General features: G+C 42.7%; 1 protein-coding gene across 1 annotated transcript in view; it reads right to left on the bottom strand.

Annotated features, from left to right (window-relative positions):
* NNT (nicotinamide nucleotide transhydrogenase) overlaps nucleotides 1-14,572 on the bottom strand; it is a 63,006-nt gene extending 48,434 nt beyond the window's left edge. The window contains exons 1-4 of the mRNA XM_034773300.1: nucleotides 14,440-14,572; nucleotides 10,930-11,137; nucleotides 2,603-2,832; nucleotides 259-476 (exon numbers count right to left, since the gene is read on the bottom strand). Of these exons, the coding sequence (XP_034629191.1) occupies nucleotides 259-476; nucleotides 2,603-2,832; nucleotides 10,930-11,080 (599 nt within the window). The 5' untranslated portion in view covers nucleotides 11,081-11,137; nucleotides 14,440-14,572. The remainder of the gene's footprint in view (nucleotides 1-258; nucleotides 477-2,602; nucleotides 2,833-10,929; nucleotides 11,138-14,439) is intronic.
* Between the last annotated feature and the right edge of the window lie 1,194 nt (nucleotides 14,573-15,766).

Raw genomic sequence — 15,766 nt, 5'->3', positions numbered from 1 at the left:
ATTCATTGGGTGAGGCACTACAAACAAGTTCTCAGATTAAGAACTGCCTTCCAATTAAAAAAAAAAAAAAAATATCTGATCACTGCAAGGCTGACCATAAGAGACTAAAGTTTAGACAACTCAGACTGATTCCTCTTGAAACAGCTGCATGAAAACAAGTGCAAAATTGTTTTGGACACAACACATTAATACCAGAATGTTAGGTTACCTTTATCTAGCTATATTTACAGTCAAGGTGAAAAAAAGTTAGTTTCATACCCAGCAATGTTGGCCATGGAGCTTAGAGCATCATATCCCTGAGCAATGGTGACCCGTGGAACCTGATCCATAGCCAAGACAGTAGTTTTCCTTTCTGCAAGTTTATTCAGTAGGTCTGGGTTTTGAGCTGGGTAGATAAAACTAATCAGGGTAGCAGCTGTCTTAAAAAGATCTGCCTCATGTACTCCTAGTGCAGGGTTAACTATAGGAGCCCTCACCTGAAGGAAAAAAGAAGGGTTCAGATTAATCAATACAAACAAATCAGTGCATGTCCCATGGAAAAATATAAATAGACAATGAGGTTTATTAAGGATTGTTTACCCAACTAAACTAATGAAAGGTGCCTTTCACTTGTAGGTCACTTGTTAAAATCAGACCTAGGTAATTAAGTGGCAGTACAGCAGGACCTATTAACTCTCCTGGGTGCCCGGGGCTATAGATTTTGTGGGGTCCCTGTATACAAGTCTTTTTCTTCCTAATTTAAAACAAAATTATCACAATTATGGCATCGAGGCTATTGACGCTATACTAAACTTGCCTTTTAATTAACATAAAGCCGTTTTGTGGTTACATTTCAGTCTTAAAACACATAGAATATAGTTAAGTTAATTCAAAATAGCCTACTTCTGACCTTAGAACAGCTGTTATATTTGTTTCTTTCTGGGAGGGAGTTTGGGTGCAGGAGGGGGCTCCAGGCTGAGGCAGAGTGTTGGGGTGCAGGAGAGGGTGAGGGGTGCAGGCTCTGGGAGGGTGTTTAGTGCAGGAGGGGATTCTGACCTGAGGTGGGGGTTGGGGTGCAAAAGGGGGTGCGGGGTCTGGGAGAGAGTTTGGGTGCAGGAGGGGATTCTGTCAGGGGATTGGGGTCCAGGAGGGGGTGTGAGGTGCAGGCTCTGACCGGGAGGCACTTACCACAGGCAGCTCCCGGCCGGTGGCACAGCACGGCTCAAGCAGGCTGCCTGCCATAGCCCCACGCTGCTCCCGGAAGCGGTCGGCTGCTGGCACATCTCTGCGTGCCCCTGAGGGGAGGGAGGCCCCCACAGCTCCCATTGGCCAGTTTCCAGCCAATGGAAGCTGCAGGGATGGTGCTGGGGGCAGGGGCAGCACACTGTGCCTCCTCCTCCCTGCCCCCCCCACCAGGGGCTGCAGAGACTTGCCAGCAGCCAGGTGCTTCTGGGAGCGGCGTAGGGCCATGGCATGCAGGCAGCCTGCCTCAGCCCTTCTGCACCGGGGCCCCAAGCTGCTGCCCCTAAGCTGCTGCCCCTAAAGCCCCTGCATTAATCTAGCCCTGCAGTACACAAATAGAATTCAAGGGACCTGTGTGAAATGAGTTAATGGCCCTTATTCAATTGGTAATAGTTTTTGTGAAGGCCATTTGGATTACTGTAATTAACATGTATGCTGGCAGTCTCAGAGCTACTCCTGAAGAGATCAGGAAACCAGGCTACTCTTAACGATATCACCACCTCTAAAGGCTGAAAAACATAAAGAAGCTTGTACTGCTGGTGACTGTATTAGACTCAGAGGGCTTAGATGTCCAGATCTGTTAGCTAGCCAGTCCCTTTTTTGAGCATATTTTTAAGATGGCCAGCATTCCATTATAAATCCCCACTTTTCTGAAGGGTTGATAGTTTGCCCATAAAAATTCCACTGTGCCATATCTAAATCTTGACACACACAACTAAGATTTCTGAAGGAAGTCCCACCATCAAGCTTAAGCTTCTCTACTTTATCTCCAAGGCTCTATGCAACTTGGCTACGACCTACATTTCTTAATACTCCTCATGCTTCTTTGTTTTTCATGTTCTCGCCATATCAGCTGCCACTGTTCTCCTGTCTCAACTCCACTTCAGAACACACTGTTGCCATAAGGTCTTTGAATGACAACTGGAGGATGGTGCGTGGCATTCATTCTTAGCTAGCACTGCAAGTAGAGCTATTACAGGAGAAAAATAACTGACTTCTTTTCTATTATTAGTCTTAACATTGCAGGTTCCTGGGGGCAGGGATCCTCTCTACTCAGTGCTCTGAACAGCACTCTCCTACTTTGCTCTGGGAAATGCCATTACTCCGAGTGTGCGAACTGTAGATAGTCGTCCTCAAACCATTTCAAAACTGCTGTTCAAAAGTTTAGTTCTATTTTCCAGCTTAGTAGGGTTTTTAGTGCCCAGATGAAAATTAAAACACAGGTAAAACCTGAAATGTGTAAGATGTGAATTTAACAATCGCTCCCTCTTTAAAAAAAAGCCAGCTAGACGTTCAGCAGACTATATGAAATGGTTTGGAAAAGTCATATATTAGCCCTAAAACATTTAAAATACTCTATATTGAGGAAAAAAATAATTACTTTGAGTACTAAATCAGAAGCCAATACTTCCTTGGTCCCTTGGATCTTTGCTCCTGCCTCCCTGTAGTGATCATCAGAGAATTTGGAAGCTTCTCCAGCACCTGATTCCACTACAACATTGAATCCTTGTTTAATCAAAGCCTGAACACCAGCTGGCGACAATGCCACCCTCTTCTCGTTCTGGAATATCTCCTTAGGAACACCCACAGTCAACTGCTTATATGGGATTCCTGTAAATGCATAGGAAAAGATGGCATTTAGTTTAGCAGTAATAAGAACTACTGGACTGATGTTCTGTTACAGCATTTTCCTATACTTTGTATTGACACTTAGATACATCCCACATTTAACAATTCTTTTTTCTCAAAAGAGATGTAAGAGGCTAAGAAATTTTTTCCAGAAATGTAACATCTTACAGTTCTACTCCCAAGCATCACTTCCCCTTAATTACCAACAGGTGGCAGTAGTAGTACAATGTAGTAGGAAAATCAGCTCACAAACAGCAACAAGTCTCTAAAGGTTCAGATGGGTATACAGTAACTCCTCACTTAATGTTGTAGTTATGTTCCTAAAAATGCAACTTTAAGTGAAACGATGTTAAACTAATCCAATTTTCCCATAAGATTTCATGTAAATACGGGGGGTTAGGTTCCAAGGAAATTTTTTGGGGGCAGCCAAAAGGCATTATATACTGTACAGTAGGGTAGCGTGGTGGGGAGGTGCCCCTGGCTTACCCCTGGGACTCAGGGCTGGGGATGCAGGGTCTGGGAGGGAGTTAGGGTGTGGGAAGGCACTCAGAGTGGGGGTGCGAGAGGAGGCTCAGGGCTGGGGCAGGCAGGAGGTGCAGAGCACTTACCTGGGGCAACTCTTGTTTGGTGCAGAAGGTGTGCAGGTGGCTCTGCGCAGCGCGGCACCGCCCCCATGGCCACGATTCTGGGAGCCTCCCCCCCACCCCCCCCGGGCAGGCAGGGCCACCCGGAAGGCAGGGGCTAAGGGAGCCCCAGGGCCCTGGCCTAAGGGAGCCCCAGGGCCCTGGCCTAAGGGAGCCCCAGGGCCCTGGCCTAAGGGAGCCCCAGGGCCCTGGCCTACAGCTCCAAAGCCCCTTTTGGAATGCGGCTCTGCAAGCACGGGCCAGAGGACTCAGGAGGGGCAGGGGCAGCTGCGCAGCCAGCGGCTGGAGAGAAGCGGCGCTTTCACCTTCAGAGCCGGCCAGAGAGAAGTGGGGCTTTGTTTGTTCCTCCGGCCTGTGCTGCATTCCGAAAGGGGCTTTAGAGCTGCAGGCCAGGGCCCCGGGGCCCCCTTAGCCCAGGACCCTGCAGCCCCTGCATTCTGGGTGGCCCTGCCTGTAGGGAGGGTGAGGGCAGCTTCCCCGCTTGCTCCCCCTCTCCCTCCCAGAAAGTCCTAAGCGCTGCCAAACAGCTGTGGGAAGCGCTGGGAGGGAAGAAGGGAGAGGGAGGAGGCGGAGAAGAGGAACTTGTGCAATGCTTCCTTGTAAAGTCAGCCAAACGACGTTATAAGGAAGCATAGCAAAACTTTAAATGAGTATGTTCCCTAACGGAGCAGTGACGTAACTTCGAAACAACGTTAAGCGGGAGGACGTTAAGTGAGGAGTTACTGTACACTAAAATATGTGGGCTTGACTGGCTTAATGAAAGTACAATAGAGCCTGGATGTGAACACATACTAATCAGTGCTTGAGTCTACCCTTTTTACAAATGAGCGTAATACTTACCTACCTTCCAGGGGTATCTTGTGAAACATAACTATTTGAAAAGCCGTTTGGGATCTTGGATGATGGTTGCTATAAAAGCTGTTAAAGACTAAGTGAATATTTTTTTTAAAAAAATTGGGATGCCAGCCTATTAATTTTAATCAGCTGGAAAGTTAGTCATTTTCAAGAAAAACAGGGGACTGAAAAGTCAGCTTGGTAGTCTACAAAGCTTAGAAGTTGTGTTTATTACTGACAACTTTGGTTCTCAAATTATCAATCTCTGATTTTATTTATGCGCAGTTTAAGATCCATAGTTGAGTCTCAAATCTGAAATAGTTTAAAACTGTTCTTATCTAACTGGAAGTGTCTAAATATCCTCCAGACTGATTGATGTATGTATTATATAAATACATCTCTCACAGTGTCAGTCAACCCTCACCATTTTGGTACAAGCACATTAAAACAATGTGTGCTCTATCAAATCTCAGCCCAGTCCTGCAAACAGTTACCACTGAAGTCTATGGAATTTCCACATAGGAATAAGAATGTGTGTAGTGTTATTTGCAGGAGAAGGTCCTACATATCATTTGCATTAAGGGTATGGAGATTTACAATTTATATAGCCTATTCCATCCATAAAGATCGATGAGAGGGACGTGCCAGTCATACTCAATTCGTTTTTTTTTTTTTTTTTTTTAAAGTGAACTTCTGTTGCAAAATTAGTTTACAAGGTTTTCAATTTGACCATGAATGTTACGTCCTTTGATACAAGATGGTGGTAAACACAGTTTGTAACAGACTTTATACAACTTAAACATTTGATACAAAAAGTGTGTGTTTTGGGGATTTAAGTGTTTGCTTCCCTATTCCACTCCCATGCTTTATTTATAGACCTTTTTCTTTTTTTTTAGGGGATGCTTTGACCCACCCTTGAGCACAGAAGTATCTTATAGCTATGAACTTGAAACACCAAGCATTTATATTTAATCTAAAGAGACTTTTTTTTAGATTAATACTCACGCCAACTGTTACAAACTTTGCAATTCTTAATAATTATCTGGCACTGCTGCTCCAAAAATCTGGATTTGAAGAGCTAATTAGATTAGCCAGTCGCCTGCACCCTTTAGAACTGATGCCAAAACACACCTACCCAGGAGTGTAGTAGAAATTAAAGGGAAGGAAACAGACCAACAGCCAGAGGTGTATTTCATTTAATTATTTCAGCTCTTCCTTTGATATTGACTGTCTTCACCCAAAATGTAATTGCTGCAATGGTGGAGGACAATTTGAAAACACCAGTATGTAATGTCTAAATACTAAGAGTACAGCTACAGTTCTTTATACAACTCCTCCCCCCTTACCAGACAAAACAGAGTTATCAAAAGAAGCAGTGTTTAAAGAATGCTACATCACTGTACGAGCCATGATTTGTATCTAATAGAATTAGTCACATAAGTACCTGAGAGGTACTTTACAAACCTCTGCTTCATCAATATACAGCCCTCCTAGACATCACTGTACAACTGGAACAGCATCCCCCACTCCCACCATAGGCAAGTAGGAAGCTTTCTGTGCCAACCAAATAAGTGTCAACAGTAGAGGTTACAATTCTATTCTCTTGCTGCTTGGAAGAGGCACCTCTTCCCCTGCCTTTCTAGCTACCCAAGTAGTGGAGGACCCAGTCCTGCCTCTATCTGATTCGACTCAGTGAAAATGACATGCTGTTTAGAAAGCAGAAGTGAAATTAAGCAGATTATTGTCAAGTGCACTCTGTGGCTCAGGAAAGTTCTGAACAGCACAGGCTGAAGGTGATTTGGGGAAAGTGGACACAAAATGGCAAAAGGAAGGGAGAGGGTGGAAAACTCTCCCCCACACACACCTTTTTACAAAACCAGGAAGAAGGAAGAGGAAGCGCCACAGTGCAGTGGCATTTGGGGAGCTTGGGGGGAAATAAAACAAAAGGAGAAGAGCATGATCAATCCCTTATATTGTTCTGACACTGGAGGGAGGCTGCTAACTTAAAAGAACACAAACTTAATCTAGACAACTGTCAATTTCAATAACTGACTTTAAAGCATTTTCTGCTACTGCATGTTCAAGCTGCATTGCCAATTGATTGGAATTAAAAAAGAAAACTAATAAAACATTTATTTTCCCCCTGTTGCTGTGTGGAAGGCTCAGGGGAAAATCCACAGTGTGACAGCTGCAAAGTTTTCTCATTTCTTTCACTCATTCTGTTAGATGTTACTTGCATGAAAGATCTATTTCTCCGGATGTTTTAATCTGATTTAGTATCCTTTCTAACAGACATTACAATCCATCGCCAATATGGAAAGGTGTGCCCTTCACCAAGACACAGGGAAAGCAGGTCACTGAGAAATACCCAGTGACTTTCCTGCTCTCCACCAACCCCACAAATGCATCAAACGCTTTCCACCAGCCATAACACTCCACTTCAGTACAGTGCTGCCCACTCACAACCACTGTTATCAGCCTCTAGCTAATAGTAATCCAGTACGCTTTTCAAGCCCTGTATCTTGATCTGCAGGCATTTCATTACCCAACAAAAAGGAGCAGCTGTTTAACAATGCAGAGCAAATAACTAAATTAACGGGTTAGGGCAGGACACCAAGGTCACTACATCCAATGGAAACTACAGGTGATATTTTACACAGGCAGAATTTAAATATAGTTGAGCTGGGACTTGTGGGTTATCATCACTCTTCAAATGAAATTTAAAACCCAGAAGTATCTCCAGGAGTGCACTGTCCACTCATTCTGAGTCATGGGTTTAAATAACAGGCTACATCTACACCTGGAGCTGGGCTGTGATTCCCAACTTGAGTGGACATACTCACAGTAGCTCTCATCAAACTAGTGCCCTAAAAACAGGTATAGCCATGGACGTATGAACAGAGCACGGGCTAGCCTCTCTGAGGGCATACCCACAGGGTCCAGGCGGGTTTATACTTGAGGCTGCTAGCCCACACCACTGCTGGCCATTGCCCACGCTACCACACCTGCTACGCTATATTTTGCACACTAGGTGGATGACAACTAGCATATGTTTACTCAAGTTGGAAATCACACCCCGAGATCCAAGTGTAAATGTAGCCTAAGTTGCGCAGGGAGGGGAGTGTGAAGTGTTTCCTACTGAACTACCAACAGCACTTCCTGCAGAACCTAGCTATTCCATATAGACGGCATAGTCTGTGACATTAACAAGATTCTACAGGGAATCAAGTACAAGTGGAGACTGAGCCTTTCAACTCTAAGTCACTAGTTCAAGAGCAGCCTCTGGCAACAGCAGATGTTTTGATGGCTTATGTGAAATTGGGTTTATTCTGATCCTGTTCCCAGCAGACATGTGCAAACCTCACAGCACAGGGCCTCTCCCTCCCTTCACCCACCAACCTAGAGGGGCAAAGGACTGAATAGGCATGGAGGCGGACCTGCCCTCTTACCCTACAAATGGTCTCTTCACGACAGAATTGAGATAACTTGGGGAGGGAAATGTTGTGAAGGTTGAACTGCTGCTTCCCATGCCATGGATAAAGGAATTCAGTTTCCTGGAACCTCACAGGCACTGAACTGCCATTAAACTTTTCACTCATTTTGCATCCAAGTAATAGATACATAAAAGCTTGCTGATGCACAACTATCTAGCATGGGTAATGAGAGGCACTTAATCACCTGGGTATCTAAGGTGGGATCCCAAAACTGCATAGTCCCACTGACCTCAAGACCAGGATACACAAACTGTAACAAGTAGAAATATTTTTAATAAGGCAACATACTTTTTGCAGCATCACAGCAGCAAGAAAACAGCAAAGTCAGCTGCTCATTGATGAGACTTTCAAAGCACACATGGCTTTAAAAAAAAAATCTCCTCCTAACACAAAATAGGTAGACAAATTAGATTCCCAAGCTTTTAAAGGTACCTAACAATTGAAATTGAGCCTATTAAGAGTCTATTCTTCATTTAACTTCCACTTAAAAGACTAAATCCCTAACAAGTCACTATATTAAACTAACAGGAAAAGTTAACAAGAACTGGGTAGAGAAATCAAAAGAAAAATAGAAGCCCTTTTCTTCATAGTACTTTAACTTCAGGGAGTGCAGTGATACAGGATACCTCTTCACTACCAGCCAGATCAGCAGGTAGTAATCAATCTATCGGGGATCGACTTATCCCCATCGACTCCAGAACTCCACCAGAGTGAGAGGCAGAAGCGGAGTCGAGGGGGGAGCCACGGCTGTCGATCCCACGCCGTGAGGACCCGAGGTAAATCGATCTAAATTACGCAATTTCAGCTACGAGAATAGCGTAGCTGAAGTCGACTTAACTTAGATCGATCCCCCCCAGTGTAGACCAGCCCACAGAATGATACCAATAAATGTTATCAGAGAGGAGAGTAAGACAGTTTGCTGGGGAAAAGAGACTATCAGACTATGTGCTATGTCTTTAGGATGGGAAGGAAGGAACAAAACTCAGCTAGTTACCAACTTTAACATCAGCTTCAGAAGAAGCTGCACACCTGTTCTCAGAGTTCTGAAGTAAGACGAGTAGACACTCTGAAGGACAGTGATGTGATGAACACAAATCTAAGAGCTTAGCAAGATTTAGAAATTATTAACAGTTACAAGAATATGAAATATTACAAAGGAAATATTTTTAAAAAGCTAAAAAAAAAAAGTTTAGGGAGGGATATGCACCATCACACTTCAGGGCATAAACCAATCTCTAAGGGAGGGTGTAGGAAGAAACTCTCTTTGTGAGCAAGTTACTTCATAACTGCCTACTGCAGGGTTTTTGCACCTTCCTCTGAAGCATCTGGTAGTGGCCACAGATGGAGACAGGATACTGGACTAGATGGACCATTGGTCTGCTCCAGTATGGCAATTCATATGTTCCTAAGAGACGAAGAAAATGGCAACCAGAACAAACAGTGACATGAAAGAATCCTCCCTTCAAGTTTACCTTTAATTTCAACTTTTCTACTGAAGTCCTTTCACTAACCTCAGTCTTACAGAGCGAACATTGAATGCTATAAATCACACAATGTGGAAACAATCTCTAAATAGATGCAAGTATAAACATCTTCCACTGAATGATTTCTCAGTGGTAAATCTCTTCCCCATTTTGCTTGGACTATTTAACCTCAAATGGAAGAAGGGAATCAGCACAAAGTTTCCCTTAAAAAAAAAAAAAAAGGCTAAGCCTCTTCTGCAATACAAAGTGAGATATGGGGATATAGTCTGAGGTAGCAGCTACAAGCCTAAACAGCTAAACAAACGTACTAACATTTTTCGAAGTATCTTCTTTATAATAAGCTGATTCTGAATGCTAAATAATGTTAAATCAAATGCAGTTTTACATCACAGCAATTTACTAATTTTATTTTTAGAAATTGTGATTTTGAGGTTGCAGTGAAATTTAGTAATTTATTTCATATGCTGATGAACTTCTTTATAGAACCCCCAACCCAAAGGAAAGTATTCAGAAATAAAAGTATACCTAGTCAATAATAGAGAAGAGCATGACATTTTGTTCAGAAGTTTACCCTTCATTTGCTTTTTTTGTTTATTTATTGAATCCCAATGTTCAGATTACCAAAAACAAAAAAGTGGGCCAGTTTAATCATCAACTAACAGAGTTATCAGTTTGGTTACTTTCAGTTTTAAATACCGGATGGCATAAAAGTAAGTGTCACACTTACATGATATTTCACATGAGTTGATAGTTCTGAAGACAAAAGTACTGTGTAGTTAGTAAATACTTTAATGTGTAACACCAAGTATCATATGAAGATGTCCATCCTAATCTGTAGCAACAATAATTACTGACTACCAAAGAAACTGTCAAACTGCAGTCTGGTCTGTGGACTACCAGCAAAGTCTTTTTATGGCCAAAGGCTAAATTCTGTCTTCAGATTTTAATACACTAAATTCCCATTAGGCCCAGGGATGTATCCAGATTCAGGGAAGCATTTAAATATGTGCTTTAGTCTCTTAGACCTCATCTATAGTAGAAAGGGTTTGCCTATATAGCTACATCAGCAAATCCCCTTAATGCAGACACAGTTTATGTCAGCAAGAGTTCTTTTAATGGCATATCTCATACTATTCCCTGAATTAAATAAGCTATATTCTCAAAAGAACACTTGTTGGAATAACTGCATCTAACCTAGGGCATAGTTACATCTGTTAGGGGTGAGGGTTTTTTTCCACAGCTATGCTAGCAAAACATAAGTATAAGCCAGGCCTTAGATTGCAATGGAACCCAAGCATATGCAGAAGTACTTTCCTAAATCAAGGTCACACTCAGTAGAAGCTCTGAACATACATTCAGGAGCATAACTTGGCCCCAAGGTGTTGGGAATTGGGAGAGGAGGTAGTTAAGGAGAAACTCTGTTACACAGTGGTCTGTGAAACAAATGTAAAGTTGTACAACTTCTGATGCACTAGAATTAACTCATATGATTCAGGGGCAAGTTTTGTATATTTTCATCTTAGCAGTAGCTTTTCAAAATATACCTACTTAGGAAGCTTAATCTCCAAGTTTAGAAAGGAAAACCTAGCTGTTCTACAAAATTGTTTTCTTAAATTAACTTACCTGGTTTTACAGGTGCCTGACACCAGAGTATCTGATGGGTTTGGAACATTCGCAAGCATGGCATCTTCACAGTCTGCACTTTTCGTGACATCACATTGCTGAAGAGAGGATTTGAGCAGCTGATAACTGCTGTACGTAGGAGGCTCGCCATGTTGCCTGGGATCTAACAGCAAGGACTGCCACGTGTGGAATCCCTGCCACAGCCTTGCTGTGCACAAAAATCACAAACAGAGGCATAAATAATTAATGGTATAGAGAGATGAACAGTGTAGAGTCAGATGCTTATTTCAGTTAACAAAAACCACACCAAATGCCCATCTGTCCAAGTAGAAAACAAAGGCCGCTTTTTTCTAAAAAGTCTGAGCAACCATCAAAAATAGACAGATTGATGGCAGGAATAACAGTACAGTCAATTTACATAGCATTTTATAAGCACTAGTTCAAAGTTACAATACTCAATAGGCAGGATAGATATCAGCCCCCTTTTACAGAGAAACAGAAAAAGCGTATGTGACTTGACAAAAGCCACACTAAATCAATGACATTGTGGGTATTAGATCCATTTCCTGACTCAGTCACATGCTTCATCAACTGCCATGCTGCCTCTCAAATATAAGAGGCATTTACAACCCTCAATGTAAATTTGACCAGTAACACTAAACCTTTAAGTGTTACAAACAAATGTTGATCCAACTAGTGAGAACTGGTCAGTGACCCCCCCTCCCCGAGAAATCCACCAACAATTAATCACATTTGCTTTTACATCCATTTTAAATATAGACTGATAAGCAAAGTCAATTGACTGTAACAAAATATTTTACATTACCTTTTTCTGTTGCCATGTAAGATGCAATTATTACTTAATTCCGACATTTGTGTTGCTTATCAAAAAGTAGAGACTATGCTAATGAACTTAAGGTTCAGCTTGAACGTATACACCACTATACAATAGCTATCAAGTAGGTCACTATTGTCATTAGGATGCTGTCCTGCAGGATTAAGTCAATTTTACTGAAATTAAACAATTAATTAGTCAGGATTTATGAAATCTGGGGTACATGAAGTTCACTCCATATAAATATAGATTGTGAAATCTGATAAATCAAGACTGTAGTCTAAATCTTCAATTATAAAAAAATTAAAAAGTGAGAAAAGAGAGAGAAAAACCAACTTGCATAGAGATGGCATGTAGACTTTTGGCATAGGTCTTAAGAGAGTCATGGTACAATTTCTTCTACTGAGAATTTTGGCATCAGCCGTTCCAATTTTGGACTCTAACCACAGCTAGCAGAGACATTTGCTAATTTTGAAGGATTGGAGCCAGTGCATTGCACATAGATGAACCTCTGCACCTGTGTGGCCAGAAGCCTTCAATGAGGTCACATACAACATCTTGCATGAATGGTGCCTTTCTGATGTATCTGTCATGTTTGCTACCATAATTTGTTGATCTCCTCTTTAGTGCCAAGTATAGCTCTGAAAGCCTACACCAAATGCTGGCAAAATAAAACAGCCATGAACCATGTGCAATATGATTCACATGAAATATTTTAATCTTTAAAAAACAACAACAGGCTGAGATATGCTAGGACAATTCCGCTCTTTTGGAAAGACATCACAGCTCTCCTAGCTGAAAAAACTCCACCCCTTTCCCCCACTCGCTTGCCTAAAGTACACACAGCGTTCAGCAGGCTGCTATGGTTTCTAAAGAAATTACCATAAATAGAAAACATTGTAGCACAGTAAGTTACAAGTGCTCATGCCACGTATTCAGACAGGCGCTTAGGATAAGAAATCTATCCCCTAGGGGTAAATAGTAGGGATCAATAAACATGAATTGTGCCTCCTCAGGTTACTAACATTTGCCTGCGAAAAGGTTCCCCTTTAAAGGACAATCCTCATCCCAAACCCAGCGATGCACAAACACGCGCTACCACGTCTGCAAACTCCACAAGCAGCCGGCGTCCCGACGCCACTTTCATTAGCGGGTTCTCATTGGCTGCTTGCATTGAGAAATGCTATTCATACCTTACCCCAAGGCCTGTATGATTGGCCACCGCTCCTCACCTCGTCAATCACTCTCTCCTTGGAGTCTCCAAGTCCACTCATTGAAACAGCATTGAAATAATTTGAAATTCCTTGCCTAGAACTTCTGCACGTTTAACTACCTAGCCTGCTCCTACCTTCCAGCCACTCGAAAAGACATGCACATTACGTGAGCAGCATGATCTGATGACTGGAGCACAAGAGTGGAAGTCAGCAGTTCAGAGTTTTATTTCTAGTGCCATAAATGACCTTCTTTTTGACCTTGGCCAAGTCATTCAAGCTCTTTGAGCCTCATTCTGTCCATCTATATTTGCATTCTGTGCCAAATGCCTTGAATCTAAGAACTATTTAGCACATGTAATTTCCATTAACTTCAGTGGGAGTTGCTGGTATGATCAGCTCTTCATCTGTCTATATGTAACTCACAGCTAACACCTACACGAAAGGAGTGTTCTACAACTTTTAATGAAAAATGCTACAGCTGTGCAAGCATGACAATACATCAGGCAGACTGTATCTTCCTTCTCCTCCACATAAAATACATCCACGCAGCAAGCTCGTCACTTAATCTCACACCTTCCTTCTCCGTTCTATAGCCCCTCCCCTAATCCTTTACAAAAACTAGATTTCCATGAAAGCTACATTGTGTCTAGGTAGCACAAGGTCATCTATTCCATTATACTACTGTAGATCTGCCCTCTATTGTTGCCAAAGTCAATACATTATCCCTCGTTACGACAGTGAAGTTACTGAAACTCAATCCTTGCTTCCTGCAAGTTTTATTCTTCAGACTTGATTTTTCCAAAATTTTTCTTGATCACCAAGTTTAACTCACTCCACTGGGCTGCGCTGTAAAAACCCATCTTTAAATGTGATAGAGAGTTCAACAACCACTGCTGGGATTTTCTCATGCATTGTATATACCTCATCACTGTCCTGCTATTGTAAAAGATAGAAACTTCCTTTTGTTCAAGTTTTTTTCCTCCTGAAAAACCTTCTTGCATCCAAGTTCCCTCGAATCAGCAAATTGTACTGAGTCTCCAGCCTCAGGATCTAGTTCCATTTAGTTTTGCTTGGTATCACCCACACCTCGTGATTTAGTGAAATGAGGGTAGAGTGGGCAGCAGCTGTTTTACCCGCTGTTGCAGTTCCAAAGAGAAGAGAATAGCACCTACTGTTTCATTCCTCCCCTGCTTCCCAACCACTTGCTGCAATTTCAGTAGAAGGGGAGGGAGGGGGAACAGAGAGAATAAAATCAGCCTTTAATCCCTTGTATGCCAAGCATTTGCTACAATGGTATAATAGAAGGATAAAACCAGCTGCAATTGCAACGGAAAGACAAAGTAAAAAGCAGCTGAATTATCCCCTAGCTCTGCACGCAATCGCATCTGATTAACCCACCCTTTTGCTAGAGAATCAATAAGGCACCTCCCCAGCCCCATTACAGGAGACAATAGCACCCACCAGCCTCCACGCTGCGCTCCCCCGGCCCCTGCTCCCGCTGCGCTGACCTTCGGACATGAACCGGCGCGCGCCAGGGCTCAGCCAAAGGGGAGGGGCGAACGTCCTCCAACCCGGAAGTACTGGGAAGAAATCTAGGTCAAGCGCTGCAGGCAAAGCGGGTCACGTGATCTGGAGAGTACCGTACCTAGGCCTCCTTCAAAAAAAAAAAGGGGGGGGGGAATTAGCGGATTTCATCACGTGACGCTCCTTGAACGTCTGTAGCACAGAGGGGGCGTGCGTGTGTCTGTAACTTTTCCGCCAGGCTCGTTCCCACGCTGTACGACGGGGAGGGGCGAGTGTCTGCGGGCTGCCCTCCTGGCTGGCTGGTGCGGGCCGTGTCCTAGTGCTGCCAGCTGCGTGGGGTCAAACACCAGGAAGAGTGTTTACAGCTAATAAAGGGCGGGGTCTTTTTATTTGCCTTGTGATGTCTCTGTTCCTCCGGGTCAGGTTTCCAGGCTTTTTTTTTTTTTTTTTTTTTTTGACAGCCCTACAGTATAGAAACTTCTGAAAGCTGAGAGCCTCGTGCAGTGTCCCCATTTCAGCAGTGAGGCTTCAAGAAAAACTCCAAATACTGTGATTGAACTCACAACTCTGGGTTTAGCAGGGCAATGCTCAAACCACTGAGCTATGTGAGACTCACCAGAGCTGGAGAACACTGGAATCTAGGGGAGGTGTCCTTTGTTCTTATTGTTAAGGGTAATAATAGCTAGATGTAGCTACATCTCCTTTGCTGTGTGTAATATTATGTTGTGATATGTGTGTTGCAGATTTCCGACAGGCACATTCAAGAAGGCTAAATTTGGGGTATAAAGAGCCTTAGGCATCTTGCTTAATTAATTAGTTAGCTGAGTATTGTTCGGGAAGCAGTCAGAACACGTAAAGCATTGAGTATATAGTACATTTTATTTCTTGAAATGTGTGAGCTGTAGCAAAAGATCCTCTTTTGTTTGTCAATCTATACACCACACAAAGGAGTGACTGTATAGATTCTAATTATTAGGATATCAGTAAATTAGGTAACATGGTGCTTTACAGAGGACTGCTCACAAGGAACAAGTATCAGGGGGTAGCCTTGTAGTCTGTATCCCCAAAAACAAGGAGTGTGGTGGCACCTTAAAGACTAACAGATTTATTTGGGCATAAGCTTTCGTGGGTAAAAAACCTCACTTCTTCAAATGCACAAAGAACAATTTATCTGCCCACATTATCATCCATTTTTGTAGTCACACAATTCCTTTCTAGCATAGACAACTTATTTCCAGGTGCAATTTAGGCATTTTAAAAAATG

This window comes from Trachemys scripta, chromosome 6 (assembly GCF_013100865.1).
Source record: "Trachemys scripta elegans isolate TJP31775 chromosome 6, CAS_Tse_1.0, whole genome shotgun sequence".
NCBI lineage: Eukaryota > Metazoa > Chordata > Testudines > Emydidae > Trachemys > Trachemys scripta.
Note: the sequence above shows the minus strand (reverse complement) of the source record. Positions and strands in the feature narration are given on the sequence as shown.